A 14,182-nucleotide genomic window follows, 5' to 3' on the forward strand; every position below is an offset into this window, starting at 1 on the left:
GTCAGACTCTGATAACTGCAGCAGCTGGGGAAACCTCCATGCCGTCCGTGGAATAAAATCAATAATAAATATTGGTGAAAACAGATTACGCTACACAAGCACTTTATTATGCTCGTTGTTAACACTTGTGTATGAAAATCTGATGTTGGTAGATTTTCTTCTTGGAGCTGAAATGCATGTGTGGCAGCTTAGCATTTTTTTTTTTTTTTTTAATAAATGGCATTTTAACAGTTGCTGTCATATTTTCGGCATCAAATCACCGTGTACTGGAACAGCATTCCGGCCCTGAATCTTATACCGGAACTGCGTTCCTAACTGTTCTGGCCCACTTTCACCCCCTGTGCAACACTAATATCTGCGTTTAATTCCGTGTACAGTTTGATAAATAAATGAGCAACTTCCTAAGCTAATATGTCACATGTGGTCAGGCAATCCTTCCATCAGTATGCAGTTTTTGTTTTCCTGTTACTCTTTAATTGTACTTCAAAAAAAAAAAAAAATCATCTGTTTAAGTGCCATTTTGTTACATTAAAAATTACTCTCAAAATGTTGGATTGCGTACTCTGTTGGTGATAAAAAATGATTTTGCAAGTGTTTGTGGCAGTCGGTGCTAAAAGAAAAGTATTAGACCTATTTTGTTTTTATTAGGGCTGTCAAGCGATTAAATTTTTAATCGAGTTAATTACAGCTTAAAAATTAATCGTAATTTATTGCAATTCAAACCATCTCTAAAATATGCCATATTTTTCTGTAAATTATTGTTGGAATGAAAAGATAAGACAAGACGGATATATACATTCAACATACGGTACATAAGTACTGTATTTGTTTATTATAACAATAAATCAATAAGATGGCATTAACATTATTAATATTCTCAAAGCGATCCATGGATAGAAAAACTTGTAGTTCTTAAAAGATAAATGTTAGTACAAGTTATAGAAATTTTATATTTTAAAACCCCTCTTAATGTTTTCGTTTTATTAAAATTAGTAAAATTTTCAATCAAAATAATAAACTAGTAGCTCGCCATTGTTGCTGTCATTACACCATGCTCACTCCCCAAATCCATAAAATTATTTGGACCCAAGCGCCAGCAGAGGGCGCCAAATAATAAGCAACAAGCGGACATTACACTGCTGTCATTTTAATCTGAGCGGGGCATGTGCGTTAATTGCGTCAAATATTTTGTGATTAATTTAAAAATTAATTACCGCCCGTTAACACGATAATTTTGACAGCCCAAGTTTTTATACCCAGCTGGACGCCACGAACTGTATGTCCAAAAAAAAAAAAAAAATTGAGTTTAAGAAGACGCTTGCCGTTAGCCTAATCCTAACGCTACAAGTTACTTACTAGTTAGTGTGTGATAATCGCTCAGCACAGACCTTAAAGGCTAAAGCAACACTGCATATTCTCTCTAGCCATGATAAGAAAACAAATCTTACCTGTGTGCAAGCCTGCATGAAGACTGGAGAAGACGCACTGGTGAGTCGGCGGGGCGCAAAACGTCACGAGTGACACAACCAGACATTGCTAAAATGCAGCATAACCAGTGTTGTCACAGATTACTTGAAAAAGTAATTTAATTACTGATTACGCCTCCAAAAAATAATCTGGTTACTTTACTGATTACTTCATTATCAAAGTAAGTAAGTTACTTTAAAAGTAATCAGTTACTTTTTACCCATTTTTCTCCCTTCACCGCCTCAACATAGGAATGACAACAGAAAAATGTCATCACATGTAATTGACTTTAAAGGGGAACATCAGTATTTCGCACTAGCTTAGCCACTCCGGAGCCCTGAAACTAACAAATATCTGACAAATTGCTTGGAATTTGTTGAAATCAACTCCACCGACCATTTAAACCCCGCTAAGATTTACTAACTAATTAATGTCAAAACTTCTGAATTTCGTATTATGGTTAACAGCATATCAGTGCCAGTGTAAAACAATGCAAACTGACTACACAAAATTGCAAAGGTGGTGGCGGGCGCGGATGCGCGTCCACAACCCGGAAGTACTCCTCTCAACACACAGGCGGTCAATTTGGCCACAAAACGTGGCGGCAACTAAGCACTTCACACTCAATTGGACTTACAACACATCCCCCAGAGGCTACACGAACACATCACCTCACAGCATAAATGTGCAACACGCATATTTTAAACAAAGCTTTCCAACTTGGAGCGATGACTGCCCGTCGTTGCTACGAAACGGCCTCGCATGTAGGAAGTCCAGCCTTTTGCTGATACCCTCCAGAATGAAGGAAAAATACTCACCTTCATTCGTGGATATCCACGGATCAATATCCCCTCACAACGTGTCAACACTCGGCGCCAATGTCCACCCGCCTGGCCTGCGCCTTCAGTCCCACAACACATGTGACACGAGACCAAAACCGGAAATAGCTAAGAGGTTGTCACGGAAACACGTACAGGGAACCTTTTTATTTAGCATTTTCTATTTAAAATGCTCTTTGTACATGACAACAATAATCTTCATTTACATACGTTATGAGGCAATGAAAAAATAGTAACGCAGAGAGACACTAAGGAAACTAACTTTAATCAGATTACTGGAGTAGAAAAATGAACGCGTTGGATTACTCGTTACTGAAAAAAGTAATCAGATTACAGTAACGCGTTACTAATGCATTACTGACAACACTGAGCATAACTACACATAAAATGTCACACATTGTGAAAATGTGACGGAAACTATTGTGCGTTTTCGCCTGGTTTTTGTCTCCTCAAATGAAAACTGGCATTTATCTTAGTTTTTGTCACCCAAATCAAATTTTTAGCTCGCAGGGGTTATTTTGAGCCGGATCTTGCCGGAACAAGATCCGGCACCTATTGATTTTGGCCACCCTGTGTTCCGGGACTTATTTGGGCAGATCCGGCACCTCTTGTGCATAGAAGAAAATAATAATATAAAAACGTTGGGGGGAAAGAAGGAGTCGTTGGCTTTCTCATTTTTATTGTGGCAACAATAAGAAAACGATAACAGCGGACTGCCGCCACATTCGACCGCAAACTTTTACTTCTCGCCCGTCTCCCCCTTTGCTTCCTACTACTCACAGCTCTCCGGTCCCAGCGTCTCTTAAACAGACCGTGCATAGTGTCTTGTTTTGAGCTTTTTGTTGACAAAGGTATCGAACACACGACGTGCTGACTTTTTTTTTTTTTTTTTTTTACACAGCTTGGGGCTCTCGGCAGGCTGTGCCTCTCTCTCACTCCCGCATCACGTGACCAAAACAACAGTAACGTTGCGTGCACTTCAGGGTGCCTCGGAAAACATATCAGAATATTCCACATAGTTACGGACATTACAGTATAAAATAAAATAGTATGCATGAATTCATTTACAGAACAGATCCCAATAATTGCATGTTGTTTATAAAAATTTAACGTCATTTGAAATTGTTGGAAATTTGTTGATGCACTGAAAAGCTGGACCAACAGATCACGCCCCTGCCCCTGACATAAGGAACACAGGAACACAGACTAACACCCCATTTTTCAATCCAAACTCAAAACTCACCTGTTGAGACTAGCATATCCATCATAATACCTGATGTCTTTGTGTTTTACTGTTCTGCTAATTATTTTTATACATTAGATACTGTTTTTAGTCTTTAATTTGTCTAATTGTTTTTTTAAACTATTGTACAGCGACCTTGAGTGTCAGAAAGGCGCCTTCAAATAAAATGTATTATTGTAATAAGAAAAAACTATTGAAATTTGCCGGCCAGGATCAAATAGTATTTCAACATGCCAAAATGAGTTACATTTGCATGCATTTATGTGCATTTTTATTGTTTCATCTCTCTACTCCAATATTTTTACAGGATATTCTTTTTATCCAAGTATTTTTCCCCAATAGCTAAATAAATGGCTTGAGAAGGACCAGTCTGCCCATCGAGGGGGAACTATTCACAACGAGGAAAACGCGACGAGAGCCGCAAAATGTCATTGTTTCTGTCTCTTCAATATATTTACAGGATTTTTATCCAAGTATTTTCCCCAATTGCTAAATAAACGGCATGTTCATGACAAATAAGTCTTGTGCTAAATGGAATATGAAATAATAAAAATGCACTTATTCAGGACGACATGGCAAAATGACTCCATAATGGTCAAAACTGTCTTCATCTTTACTGTCGCACCTCCCGAACGATATTTTATGACACGTAAATCGGACATATGTCATTTCCCTTCCCCGGCTTCGGAGAATTTAAACAAACCAAAAGGCGTGACAGCTAGCCGACACGCTAACCTGAACCGAGTGATGTTTCAAAGTCTTCGAAGCGGAAAATCACTCATAACTAGCCTGGATTTATTGACGTGACGACTGGGTTGTCGATTGTCTTCGCGGATCTGCAAACCGCCCGGCGGAGTGCAGTTTACAGTTCGTTCCCCGGAGGAGGGTGGCTGCTAATGTGCATGAGGAGAGCTTTTTACATGCCTTTCAATAATCAAACGTAAGTAGTCCTTTGTTTAAAGAAAGTTTGTAGTGTTTATTTTGTAATCGCTGTATTCGTATTTGACATAATACAAAACAAGATGTTTACTCACTTCCTCATAAGTCCAATGGTCCCACAGTAGTAGGGCTTGTTTTGGCTAATATCCACGGTGAATGGGAACCTTTTGAAACTCCAAAAAGGCGCACACGCCTCTCCCTCATAAAGCAAGATTTTTCTGCAGCCGTTTGGCTGTCGTGATGCGAAAAATAAACGTATTAATCCGCAAAATCAGCTGAATCCTTAGACCTCATACACAACGGTACGGCCGTATAGTGAAGAGGACGCCTTCATCCGTACACGTCACAGCGCCCTCCTCCTCAATGCAAGACCGAAGCCGGAAGTCACTCATTTTCATGGCACGGGACTCAAAAAACTAAATAAATATAGCGATCGCTTCCACACACATCCAAGCGGTCCATATCATTCAGGAGCATAAAATACCGCGTGTATTATGAAATAAACATGCTTTTTCGTGTCACATGCACTTTAAAGAGCACCGTTGAACCATTTAACTAAATGCAGATCTTCATCACTCTCTATGATACTTTCGTCGCTATGGCAATCATCAGTTTGACGACTTTGTTTAATTGATATATTGTCCTTGGTCACAAGCTTCTCTTCTTTGTCCGGTGGTTTCTGATGTTTGTTTGTCATCACAGTTGTCTGGATACGCTGGTGAAATCTAGAAAAGAGAATTCCATCTGAGAAATGGCTCTTCGGAAATGTTAGCTTGACGAAAGCGCCGTACTACTACTGACCTTTCAATTCGTCTTTGATTTTCCTCCAACTTTTGATTAGCTATTTCAATTAAAAATTGGATGTACTCTTGTGAAACCAAAAGACTGCCTTGTTTACTCAACGGAACTTCCAGACCGTGGGTACAGCGGACTGCCTACAGAGAGAAAATAGGACCTCCGTGAAGTTGGCCCCCCCATCAGATGTAAATTTATATAAAAATGATTTCCATCGTTTGTGCTACTATCGTTTTTAAGATATTCACAATTGTTTTATAGGTCAACTTGAGGTCAACCAGACCTGACGACTAAAAATGGTTTTAATTTTTTGTGCTGCTATCGTTTTTGAGATATTAATTTCAAGTGATGACGTCACACAGCCTCCCCTTTATTGCAAAATGGACCTGAGAGGGTGACATTTGTTTGTGCTACGTTTGTGCTCGTTGTTGGGACAACCCTCTATTATTGTGGGAGTTGGATACGGAAAAGCGAGTGACGTCATCACTCGAAATTAATATGTATTGTCAATATCTATTAGGCCTGAACGATATTGGGAAAAAAAACTATTGTTGCGATTTTTGGGGGGTTTGCGATATATTGCGATATTATAAAAAATGTTTTTGTTTTTTTAAGACATTTTCACTAGATGACAAATAGCTGTTTGGAAAGACTTTGGATGACTCACCATCATCACAATGTACAGTGACCCCATTTTTTCATGGGGACCAGAATCCGGCGCGATAAGTGAATAACCGTGAAGTAGCGCACCCCCCTACCCCCATTTTTGTTGGGGGGGGGGGTGTTTTTTTGTGCTCAATGTATTTATTCAGATTTAGTATTGGAAAGAGATACATATAAGACATGTTTTTTTCTCACTTTCCCCCCCCGAAAGTGATTTAAAAAATAATGGTAATAAATTGTTTTTAAGCACTTAAAAAGTCATAATTATGATCAGTTTTAAACATAACTGTCAACCCAAAAAAATTTTTGAACAACAATAAAGTACTGTAGTAGATAAATGCTTCTGTTTATCTACCTTAGCTGGGAGTCTTGGAGTGACATGTAGAAATTTCAAACTCATGATCACTTCTGGCATTTATGTCTCCAACGTCTCCACACACACACACACACATTCATTCCAGCGTGGCTTCCTTGCAGAAACTGTTTAACCCTTTAACACCGAACGTGTCGGCAGCAACGTGTTTATGCATGTCGTCTTTGAAGCTTCGTCACGCTGTAATTACGTCACCCACGTGCTGCTGGTTGGTCTCATTTGAAAGTGCGGAAGTTGATGTCCACGCCAGTTTTTATTTGAAGTCAGTCGACCATGAAAAACGGGAGATAATGTCATTTGAGTTTTATAGTTTTATTGCACTCATAAATAAGCATTAAAATGCTGCATGTACCATGTATCTATCTCCATTATGTGACGCAGCTCAGTGACCTGTTCAAAAACAAACTTTATTGAGTGCGCAAAAAAAGAAATATCGGGTCGCATGCCTGAAAAAATTGAATTGAACTGAACTACTTGTCAATATTTTTGAAAATACTTTTTTCAATGTTATATATATATTTTTCTTCACTATGAATCTTTTCAATTTTTATATAGATGTGTGTTCGAGAAGCTTGATTGCATGTACGTATACTTTAGATAAGGTGATGGGTATAATACCTAACTTCACAAAGAGATATCCTCCAAACCTTTTTTGTGTTAGATGATATATATATATATATCTAATTTTTTCTCTCACTATTTTGCACTGTATATAACCTGTTTTGACCATAGTATGTGTAAAGGCCAAAAACGCCTATGACCATACCCGCTGTTTGTGTTGAATAGTCAAACATAAAACTATTCAATCTTATTTTTTTCTATTGAATGTTTATCCTAACAAGTTGAATAAATATTATAAAGCTTCAAAACGGTTGGTCGAGCATGTTTGGTTGTCAATGGGACACCAACATTACAAATTTTGAAAAAATATTTTGGGATTTTTTTGTCTTTTTGGGTCCAAAATGTGGATTATAATTGGTCAGTGAAGAAAACAACAGTTTGGACATGAAGTTCAAGGTGTCCTGAAAAAAGGGACCCAACTTGGCCATTGTGAACATTTTTTTCTTTGAAATATAAAGGCAACATCAAATGCATGCAAATTCTGCCAAAATAGGCTTAGGTGTTAAAGGGTTAACAAGTTAAACGATGATTGACAGATTGCTGCCCGGCTTCTTTGGCCAGATCAAAGCCATCGTTAACTTTAATAAGCAAGTGCCGCAGTGACAGAGGAACAAAGGGCTGCGAGAGGGAGGGTGTGAGGCTGTGCACAGAGCAGAAACCAAGGCATATGTGGATTTAAAAAAATAAACTATCGCACGTGCTTGCGATGGGACTATCACGCACATCGCGATGGCGATGTTTAAACGATACATCGTTCAGGCTTAATATCTATTATACAATAGCAGCACAAACGAAAGGCACAATTTCGGGTCTATTTCTATCTAAAAACTGGTACTGGATCCCAAAAAAATGTTCAAAAGTAAGTTTCTTTCAGCCTCCTAAAATTATATATGCCTGTTTTGTTGTAGCATTTGCCTGCACATGCTGCTGCACCATTCATGTTGACATAGAGGAGCTAAAAGTGCTAAAATTGTCCGTAGATACTAATTAGCTCGTGTGCTAATGTGTGCTTGTCTGATTAGCATTAAAAATATGTTGAAATTTTTGCCTTAAAAGCAGTTTTGTGTTTAAATTTCAGAAGTTTAGCACTTTACCGTACCATCATGATCTTTCCAGTCTTGCCCAACGTGATACCAGAGTTCCTGAAGCCGGATTGGACAGCTCCTGATAGCTTTAAAAAAAAAAAAAAAAATTAACGGGTCACTTCCTGTTGATTTTGGGTTACTAAACGGGAAGTGACTCAAGAATGTTGCCAAATGACTCAGCACACTCAAAATTAACAGGAAGTCACCTGTAAATGCCCTACTTTCAGTGCCATTGACGGCGATAGACGTCCAATCTAGTAAAAATTAGCGGTGTCAAACGATTAAAATTTTTAATCGAGTTAATTACAGCTTAAAAATTAATCGTAATTAATCGCAATTCAAACCATCTATAAAATATGCCATATTTTTCTGTAAATTATTGTTGGAAAGATAAGACAAGATGGATATATACATTCAACATACGGTACATAAGGACTGTATTTCTTATAACAATAAATCAACAAGATGGCATTGCTATTATTAACATTCTGTTAAAGCAATCCATGGATAGAAAGACTTGTAGGTCTTATAAGATAAATGTTAGTACAAGTGATAGAAATGTTATATTAAAACTAGGGCTGTCAAAATTATCGCGTTAACGCGCGGTAATTCATTTTTTTAATTAATCACGTTAAAATATTTGATGCAATTAACGCACATGTCCCGCTCAGACAGTATTCTGCCTTTTGTTACGTTTTACAGCAAGGCTTTTTGTGCTGTCTAACAGCGAACTCTTGTGGTCGCTTTGCGACATGGTTTATTGTTTTCTTGCCAGTTCAATATGGGCTGATTAACTGTGGATTTGTAATGTAGTTAATGTTGAGTTCAAATAGAATTGCACTTTATTTACTCACATATACTCATGTTACGTCATAGTTTTAATCTTACATTTAAATGTATCAATCGATTTAACTGTATTAACTAGGGCTGTCAAAATTAAAGCATTAACGGGCGGTAATTAATTTTTTAAATTAATCACGTTAAAATATTTGACGCAATTAACGCACATGCCCCGCTCAGACAGATTTAAATGACAGTACAGTGAAATGCCCACTTGTTAATTGTTTTATGGAGTTTTGCCGCCCTCTGCTGGCGCTTGGGTGCGACTGATTTTATAGGCTTCAGCACACATAAGCATTGTGTAAGTAATTATTGACATCAACAATGACGGGCTACTAGTTTATTTTTTGATTGAACATTTTATAAATGAAAACGAAAACATTAAGAGGGGTTTTAATTAGGGCTGTCAAAATTATCGCGTTAACGCGCGGTAATTAATTTTTTTAATTAATCACGTTAAAGTATTTGACGCAATTAACGCTCATGTCCCGCTCAGAAAGTATTCTGCCTTTTGGTAAGTTTTACAGCAAGGCTTTTTGTCCTGTCCAACAGCGAACTCTTGTGGTCGCTTTGCAACATGGTTTATTGTTTACTTGCCAGGTCATTATGGCTGCACGACGTCTCGGGCTGATAATGTTGTGCTTATATGATCCTTGGGCAAGATTTGTCCGTAAGTATGGTTTTTGTAAAGAATGTACATATTATGTTAGTAAGCGAAATGTTATATTTTTTGTATGAGACGCTTTTTGTTTATGTTTAGTGAACCTGTATAGCGTGCTAAGCTAACGTTGTTGCTAATGCAATGCTTGTGTACTTTTTTTTTTGTAATTTTACGACGGTCTAAAGAGGACAATGGTTTGAGGCCATTTTATTAATAAATCAGATGAAAAAGGAAGTCTAATTATTGAGTCGTCGTTCACTAGCTGTCTAGCTTTGGAAAAAGTAGACGCTTCGGAGTGAGGACAGCATGGACAGATTTGAATGACAGTAAAGTGAAATGCCCACTACAGTCCTTATGTACCGTATGTTTACAGAATATATATATATATAATTTACAGAAAAATATGGCATATTTTATCGATGGTTTGAATTGCGATTAATTGCGATTAATTACGATTAATTAATTTTTAAGCTGTAATTAACTCGATTAAAAATTTTAATCGTTTGACAGCCCTAGTTTAATATAAAATTTCTACAACTTGCACTAACATTTATCTTTTAAGAACTACAAGTCTTTCTATCCATGGATCGCTTTAAGAGAATGTTAATAATGTTAATGCCATCTTGTTGATTTATTGTTATATTAAACAAATACAGTCCTTATGTACCGTATGTTGAATGTATATATCCATCTTGTCTTATCTTTCCATTCCAACAATAATTTACCGAATAATATGGCATATTTTATAGATGGTTTGAATTGCGATTAATTACGATTCATTAATTTTTAAGCTGTAATTAACTCGATTAAATTTTATCTTTGACAGCCCTAGTATTAACACCTTTACAGTGGTAAAGCATATGTCTAGTCAGCAGTATAGTACCGCTCACTGCGGATTCTGAACTTCAGAAATTCTAACAAGTTACTCCAGCTATTCAGAAGATGGCAGTTTTGCATCACATCATGTCTGCATTCCGGGCAGTTGTAGTTCATTTGAACTTGTTCATCAAATGTTTGGCAACCACCTTTGTCCTCACCAATAACTGTGCGTTCTCTAGTGTCCTGCACTGAACATGGAGCACAAAGGGTTCAAATTTAAGCACGGCATTCCCGCAAGAGTTGGCCAGAGCAGTCATCTGAAAAGCAAAATCATACCACAACAGTAAGTATCTGCAAATAATGAATAGGTTCATTACATAAAACATGCTTACCACGTCATCAAATTTGCATTTCTGATGCGAGACAAACAGCCAGGTCAGATTTTTCTTCTGCACAACACAGCTTTCGGAAGCCTCAAACAGATAAATAACAATTATTAATCAAATAATGTGGGCATTTTTTACGTGACAAACTGCTCAAATGCGATGAAAAGTCTTTTATTCGCTAAAAGAAGTCAAAATACTTCATCGCTCACCGTCTCCATGACTGTAATTCTTCCGGAGCACGAGCTGGTTGTGAAATACTCCTCACAGCTATTGAGCATAGACACTAAATCCACGATATCTTCATCCACATTGGCTTTTTTACTAAGATCGGCTTTGTTCAGACACCGTTTCTTCCACTCGCTAAAGGTCTTCTCCATTTTGTGAAGTTTGTCACGAACATGAACATTACATCGAAACCGGTGTGTGGTGAGAAATAAACAAGCGCTCCTTCTTCTTCGTGACTATTTAAGTACGCTTTGAAATGCTCAATACTCATTACCGCCACCCGTTGATTTGTAGTAATTACTGCATTGCTTGAAAATGGTGATTTGTAACTCATTTCAATTAATAGCAGGATGCAAAGAGCTACATGATTGGACTTTTTAACTCATTGGCTGCAATTGACGGTGATTGATGTCCAATCCTTTTAAAGTGAGGGATGGCGCCATAAGCGGATTTTAAGCGGTGGCAGGGGGTCCAGGCCCCCCCCCCGGTGGCCGAAAAGTGTCATTGCATGTAAATGACTTTCCTATAGACCCTACCCACCAACGTCACAAAATCACGTGATCGCTGTATTGTTCCGCCCCCTTGTCGGTCATTTTGTGTCTGTATTATCAATGGTCTCAATTGATCGAGCAATTTATAATGCATTTCATGGAAGACCCGGTGCTTTCGGATGCCGTGAACTCACTTGATGCGTTGCATAAAAGGCGTTATGTGGAAAGGCTTCAGTTTATCCATTCGCCAGATCCATATTTGATGCCTAAATCGATGTTTTTCGACCCGCTGTCTTCGCCGTATTTGCCTGACATCTGCTAGCTACCCTGATATGTACAACTATCTTGTCCACACAAAATCAGCCTATTCTCACGAATGTTTGAAAAACTTTAAGAGCTTGGAGGCTTATAAATACTTCGTTGCTGGTTGGGTGAAACAGGTCCTCGTCCACGAGAATTCGGCAGGAATCTATCTTGTGCTCGGAAAGGTGAGTTACGAAATTTTCAATTCAAAATCTTTTGTTCTTGCTAAGATCCACTGTCAAGTCTAATGTATTTCATGTCATTTGTCAATGGAGCTAGGGCTTTTAATGTTTATATGGTTTAGCGATAGCACTCTCACTACATACATACGTGTATGTTGTCGGCGATTAGCCTAGCAATGATCTTAATTGTGGTTGCCAGCCCAAAACCCTCTAAATATATATTAAATGCATCTTACCAGATATAAAATGACTACTACATAATCTGTGGTAATCGTTTGGAGCCCAGTTTTCTCGTCGAATTGCAGCAGCCCATCTAGCTCTCCTCTCCGGGTCTCTCGGAATCCGGTAGAACTTCAAGTCTCTCCGTCTATCTTCTCTGTTATTGCAGCTGACCGCCACACACGCCTTCACCATTTCGATTATTAATGTTAACGAGCAGAAAAACACGCCGTAAATAGGAGGAATGTACGTAGCCGTAACAGGTAAACACGATGTGTTGACGGACAATTGGGCGGCACCAGTCAGGAGGGCGGAGTTGTGACGTCACGTGGGTAGGGTCTATATAAAAGTTGTAAAGCAATAAAACTGCAACAAAATGAATGAAATGAACAAAAAAAACATATTTCTATAATTGGTAGAAATTATTTTTTGCGCACCTTAGACAGTCATTTGCTTTGCTTATAACTTAAAATATATATATACCTGTGTATATATATATATATATATATTAGGGCTGTCAAAATTATCGCATTAACGCGCGGTAATTAATTTTTTAAATTTATCACGTTAAAATATTTGACGCAATTAACGCACATGTCCCTCTCAGAAAGTATTCTGCCTTCTGGTAAGTTTTACAGCAAGGCTTTTTTTGCTGTCCAACAGCGAACTCTTGTGGTCGCTTTGCGACATGGTTTATTGTTTTCTTGCCAGTTCATTATGGCTGCACGACGTCTCGGGCTCATAATGTTGTGCTATATGATCCTTGGACAAGATTTGTCCGTAAGTATGGTTGTTGTAAAGAATGTACATATTATGTTAGTAAGCGAAATGTTATATTTTTTGTATGAGACGCTTTTTGTTTACGTTTAGTGAACCTGTATAGTGTGCTAAGCTAACGTTGTTGCTAATGCATGCTTGTGTACTTTTATTTTGTAGTTTTACGGCGGTCTAAAGAGGACAATGGTTTGAGGCTATTTTATTAATAAATCAGATGAAAAAGGAAGAAGTCTAATTATTAAGGCGTCGTTCACTAGCTGTCTAGCTTTGGAAAAAGTAGACGCTTCGGAGTGAGGACGGCATAGAGAGATTTAAATGACAATAGAGTGAAATGCCCACTACAGTCCTTATGTACCGTATGTTGAATGTATATATCCATCTTGTGTTTTATCTTTCCATTCCAACAATTTATTTTACAGAATATATATATAATTTACAGAAAAATATGGCATATTTTATAGATGGTTTGAATTGCGATTAATTGCGATTAATTAATCCATGCTTTTCGTTTTGGCCATTGAACCTCTTGCAGTAGCTATTAGATCTAACCGATATATACCAGGAATAAATAGAGGAGGCATAGAACATAAAGTTTCATTGTACGCTGACGACTTACTCCTTTACATATCTAAAGCTCAAACTTCGATTCCACCTACTCTTGACCTGCTACAACGATTCGGCAGATTCTCAGGTTACAAGCTCAATCTCCATAAGAGTGAATTGATGCCTTTAGATGTTGTCAAATTTGAAATTGGTGAAGTCAGCTTCCCTTTTAAAGTGAATATTAGTAGCTTTAATTACTTGGGAATATCGGTAACCAAGCAATATAAGGGACTCCGTGAGCATAACTTTGACAGGCTGTTGGTTCTGACTAAGACTGATCTGGCTAATTGGTCACTACTGCATACCTCACTAGCAGCACGCGTTAATGCTGTCAAGATGACGGTATTGCCCAGATATTTATACTTGTTTCAATGTTTGCCTATTTTCATTCCCGCTTCATATTTTAAAAAATTGGATTCAATTATTTCTTCTTATATATGGAATAATAAACAGCCACGTTTACGTAAAGAATTCCTGCAAGGGGCTAAATGCGAGGGCGGTTTGGCTCTTCCTAACTTTCAGTTGTATTACTGGGCCGCAAATTTAAATTGTATGGCATATTGGTCATATTACCATCTTAAGGAGAATGGTCCCACTTGGGTGCAGATGGAATCACGTGCATGTCTCCCAAATTCATTAGCCGCCTTGTGT

The 14,182-nt window shown here is 37.9% G+C and overlaps 1 protein-coding gene across 3 annotated transcripts; it reads right to left on the reverse strand.

Moving 5' to 3' along the window:
* Positions 1 to 188: 188 nt before the first annotated feature.
* Positions 189 to 11,253, reverse strand: tyw3 (tRNA-yW synthesizing protein 3 homolog (S. cerevisiae)). 3 transcript variants are annotated; one of them, XM_057856424.1, is made up of 6 exons: positions 10,941 to 11,207; positions 10,738 to 10,818; positions 10,564 to 10,662; positions 8,040 to 8,111; positions 5,290 to 5,423; positions 189 to 5,213 (listed from the first exon to the last, which is right to left on the reverse strand). In XM_057856424.1, the coding sequence occupies exons 1-6, from the start codon at positions 11,106 to 11,108 to the stop codon at positions 5,018 to 5,020; spliced, it is 750 nt and encodes a 249-aa protein (XP_057712407.1). In that variant the 5' UTR covers positions 11,109 to 11,207; the 3' UTR covers positions 189 to 5,017. The 3 variants fall into 3 exon arrangements, with proteins under 3 accessions (XP_057712407.1, XP_057712406.1, XP_057712408.1); XM_057856423.1 differs by having other exon boundaries at positions 10,929 to 11,207; XM_057856425.1 differs by lacking the exons at positions 189 to 5,213; positions 5,290 to 5,423 and adding an exon at positions 5,464 to 6,709 and having other exon boundaries at positions 10,929 to 11,253.
* Between the last annotated feature and the right edge of the window lie 2,929 nt (positions 11,254 to 14,182).

The sequence above is a fragment of the Corythoichthys intestinalis genome, chromosome 14, assembly GCF_030265065.1.
Source record: "Corythoichthys intestinalis isolate RoL2023-P3 chromosome 14, ASM3026506v1, whole genome shotgun sequence".
In the NCBI taxonomy this organism is placed as follows: domain Eukaryota; kingdom Metazoa; phylum Chordata; class Actinopteri; order Syngnathiformes; family Syngnathidae; genus Corythoichthys; species Corythoichthys intestinalis.

Excerpts from the sequence above, each read along its gene's own strand:
- tyw3 (XM_057856423.1), bottom strand. The coding sequence starts at position 11,108 with ATGGAGAAGACCTTTAGCGAGTGGAAGAAACGGTGTCTGAACAAAGCC. Across the intron at positions 10,819-10,928 it reads TGGAGACGGTGAGCGATGAA|GCTTCCGAAAGCTGTGTTGT; the intron begins GTATTTTGACTT and ends TATCTGTTTGAG. Across the intron at positions 5,214-5,289 it reads AATCAAAGACGAATTGAAAG|ATTTCACCAGCGTATCCAGA; the intron begins GTCAGTAGTAGT and ends TCTCTTTTCTAG.